At 44.0% G+C, this 3,732-nt stretch overlaps 1 protein-coding gene across 5 annotated transcripts in view; it reads left to right on the forward strand.

Annotated features, from left to right (window-relative positions):
• LOC109962878 (N-alpha-acetyltransferase 25, NatB auxiliary subunit-like) overlaps nt 1-3,081 on the forward strand; it is a 6,179-nt gene extending 3,098 nt beyond the window's left edge. For 2 of the 5 annotated variants that reach the window (XM_020604956.1, XM_020604955.1), the window contains 4 exons: nt 349-1,499; nt 2,180-2,279; nt 2,428-2,564; nt 2,650-3,081. In XM_020604956.1, the coding sequence (XP_020460612.1) occupies nt 1,459-1,499; nt 2,180-2,279; nt 2,428-2,564; nt 2,650-2,788 (417 nt within the window). In that variant the 5' untranslated portion in view covers nt 349-1,458 and the 3' untranslated portion in view covers nt 2,789-3,081. The remainder of the gene's footprint in view (nt 1-348; nt 1,500-2,179; nt 2,280-2,427; nt 2,565-2,649) is intronic. The other 3 variants (XM_020604957.1, XM_020604958.1, XR_002275324.1) reach the window with 2 other exon arrangements.
• The last annotated feature ends 651 nt before the right edge of the window (nt 3,082-3,732 follow it).

The raw sequence follows: 3,732 nt of genomic DNA on the forward strand, positions 1-3,732 counted from the left end.
ATAACTGGTGTCAAGGTACCCTTTTCAGAGTCAACATTATCTTCTAACCTTGAAGCAAAGCACACATGAGCAGACTTTGAATCTTACTAAACTGCATTACTAACACTCATTAAAGTCTAACACATTAAAGTCTAATAATTATCTGATTTAATTTTTAACAGTAGAAATAGTTGCCTGATTGCTAACAAGTTCAACAATTCAACTTAAAATGTCTGTTGTTCACAGCTTGTTTGCCCTGTTATTGCAGTTTTAAGAAAATCTTCATCTCTGAAAGTTGTAGTTACACTTTTAGTATGTTTTCTTCTTGAATGTATATTTAAACATCTCTGTTGTGTGGTGTTGCTATAGGTGATCACAAGGATGCAACAATAGAGGAACTGCAGGAGCAGCCGAGAGACGCGATGTTTTATCTGGAGACGCAGCGGCAGATCGAACACCTGCCTCCGGAGGCTCACAGTGAAATCCAAGGAGGACAGATCAACATTGCAGCCAGCCCGTCGGATGCGACTGTCTGCAAATGTTCCACATCTTTTGCTGTTGCAGTGACCATGTCTCTGAGTGCATGCCCTGTGTCTTCTAGGGGGTGAGACACTGTGTGGCAGTGTCTGGGCCCCCTCCAGGAGGGTCTGTCCCGCAGCTACTCCAACACCCTGTTCAAGCTGCTGATGCTTCTCCTCTGCTGTCGCCTTTGAGCCTGTGATGGACCTGTATTCCACCTGGATGCCAAGCATGTACAGCACGATACCATAGAGTCAGTACACCATCTGTGCCCACGTTCAGAAAGCATCTCAGAATTAGGATGGTTTCACATTAGGGCCCTGGGTGCGGATCAGAGTGCACTTGACCCCAAAGTCCAGTTCATTTTGATCAGTGTGAACACAAGTATACCCAATTCGGGCACCGTGCCCGAGTCGGCTTTAAGAGGCGGTCTCGAGCAAGATTCATGTGTACTCAAGTACAGTCTGTGGGAGGTGTGAACGCAGCTGTGCTCAAACAAGGAAATGGGCCGCCATGTGACGTCAAAACTGCTCAACTCTGTTAGTTTAAACATTAACAAACATGGCTGTGAGGATCTATGGAGTAACGAAGAAGTGAAATGCTTGATTGAAATTTGGGCCAATGAAACCATACAGACACAAACTCTTGAGATTTATGGAAGTATTTACATGCACCCAGTTGATGACGTGAGTGATTGCTGCTGCTTCTCAGCAGATTGCAAACATGCACGCTGCCACCTGCTCTGTCAGACAGTTTACATGTGCGAGTGTGCTGGGGCACGAGACGGTCATACCTAATGTGAAAACCCTTCTAAAAGCGGAGCTGGAAGTGGACTTCAGACTAAAACACTGCGACCTCAGAGTAGGGCTGAGATGAAGCTTCCTACACTGGTTTTCAGCAGAACGACAACACCTGAGACAGCATGTCAGTCCTCACAGCTGCAGTGTGGAATACTATGTAATGGTCACATTCAGAGTACAATTCAACATTTATGTGTATTGGTGAGTAAAAGTGAGGTTTTTATTTTTTTGGTTTCACTTCAGTTTCATTTGCATAGCGCCAGTTCACAACAACAGTCATCCCAGGGAACTTGACCTAGTCGGGTCTACACCGTAGAGTATTATAGGAAAACCACGTGGCCACAGCAGGGAGGGAAAACTCCCTTTAATGGAAGAAACCTCCGACAGAGCCCAGCTCTAGGTGGGCGGCCTTCTGCCTTGTCTGTTTTGGGTGAGTGGATAGAGGAGAGAGAGAAGAAAAGGAGGAGTGGGGAGACATTCAGTGCTGCGTAGTGGTGGCATATAAAAATAAAACAGCAACATAATTGAAGTACTGCAAGTCAGCAGGGCTTCTGCTGGAACTAAGTGATTTAATAAATATACAGCTCAGTTTGGTGTTTCCATAATGTCCCACTGAGGCAAATCTTTTTAATAAGCTTGTCAATTAAAACCTCCTCCACGTCTGTTCATGTCTCCTGGCAGCTCTTAACAAGTTATGGCACCTCATGCTCTTGTAACTATCAGCAGAGACGGAACTGTTCACCTCACTGAAGAAAGCTGCTAAATCTTTTTTACTCCTGAGCCTTAAGATAATTTCTGACACCGATTTCCTACGCTGAGGTAAAGAGGAGGCCAGACCAGCCAGAGATTTCTGAGTGTACTATATATGTTTTCATTTCCAGGTTTCGGTTAACACATTATGCTGAGTCACTGCGTCAGTTCGCTGCAGCCTCCCAGTCCTGTAATTTCTCCCTCAGCTTTTTCCACTCTAACCAGAAAGATGTAAGTCTGTCCTGCTCGTTGATTTGATTTCTCACACTTTCAAACCCACAGTCTCGTGCTTTCTTGTTACTTTTTCCTTTAACTTCTCTGCTTGTCTCCCTCCTCCTCTCTGTCCACCCCTGTTGTCTTCTCCTAATCCCACTACCAGACCTCAGAGTACATCATTCAGGCATATAAGTACGGAGTGTTTGAGAAAATCCCAGAGTTCTTTGCTCTCAGGAACGGGTTGAACCAATCACTGCACTTTGCCCAAGTCCACACTGAGAGGATGCTGCTGGACCTGTTGTGAGAAAACACCGGCTAAAAGATTGCGACGTGCGCTGTGCAGCCGAGTTCTTCACTTTGCTGTTGTTTTATAATTCTTTTCCAGTGTGTCCAGTCTGGAGGACAGTGTGAAGGCCATGTCTTTGTCTGCAGAGGAGGATGACATCCCCTGGAATAATATGAGGGACAACAGAGACCCTGTTTGTGAACTCGAACATGAGTCTTTAACTCATTTAATTTATTGAATGTCCCTTTTCCAAAGCGTTTTGGGCTGAGATTTGTTTTACCTTTCACTTCTTACAAAAAGCTAATTGTATATGTTTCTACAAACTGATTTTGGTAAAAACCTGGATAACACAAATTAAGCTTTTATGTTTAATAGGGAAATTTGATACACATAAAGCCAGAGTGATGTCCTCTAAACCAAATATTCATTTGTTTTACTCTAAATTAAATATTTTGGCTAATTCACTAAAGATGGTAAAGCAAAATAAGACAAACTTTAAAACATCCTGCATTTTGGAGAAAATTACAGTGACAACCACAAATGAAGGAAATATTCATAGAATATACGTTGTAAATTGTTTATTCATTTCTATTTATTTTTATAATTCTAATTATTTGTTAGATTACACTTCTGTCTAATAAGAAGCTATGCCTCACTTTTGATTTGGTTGGTGAGATGGTGCAGGTCGTCAGTCTGTCACCGGGCTGACATGTGGACAAACCAACCACACACACACACTCACTCCTGGGGCCAATTTAGAATCGCCAATCAACCTAAGCTGCAAGTCTTTGGGCTGTTGGAGGAAGCCAGAGTACCCGGAGAGAACCACACAGGCACAGGGAGAACATGGAAACTCCTCACAGAAAGGCCCCCAGGTCTGCCTGGGCTGAACCTTCTTGCTGTGGTGAAGGGGGCTGATGTTGGTACATGAAAATATCTTCCCAGTGTCATCTTTTTCTGAAGGTAAAGCATTTGGAGATGCTCCACCCACAGTGGGGGTAGCCCGAGCGCCAGGAGAAGAAACCACACAGACACAGGGAGAACATGCCCTAACTGTAGGGTGAAACTTTTGCAGTTCTACCTACACAGGAGAAGAAAGTGACGGCACCAGAGCCTTGCACCGTCACGTACTTTCTGATAGAAGAGGCTATGCTTTTTACAACTTCTGGGTTCTTTGAATAC

The sequence above is a fragment of the Monopterus albus genome, unplaced genomic scaffold (assembly GCF_001952655.1).
Source record: "Monopterus albus unplaced genomic scaffold, M_albus_1.0 scaffold69.1, whole genome shotgun sequence".
Classification (NCBI taxonomy): domain Eukaryota; kingdom Metazoa; phylum Chordata; class Actinopteri; order Synbranchiformes; family Synbranchidae; genus Monopterus; species Monopterus albus.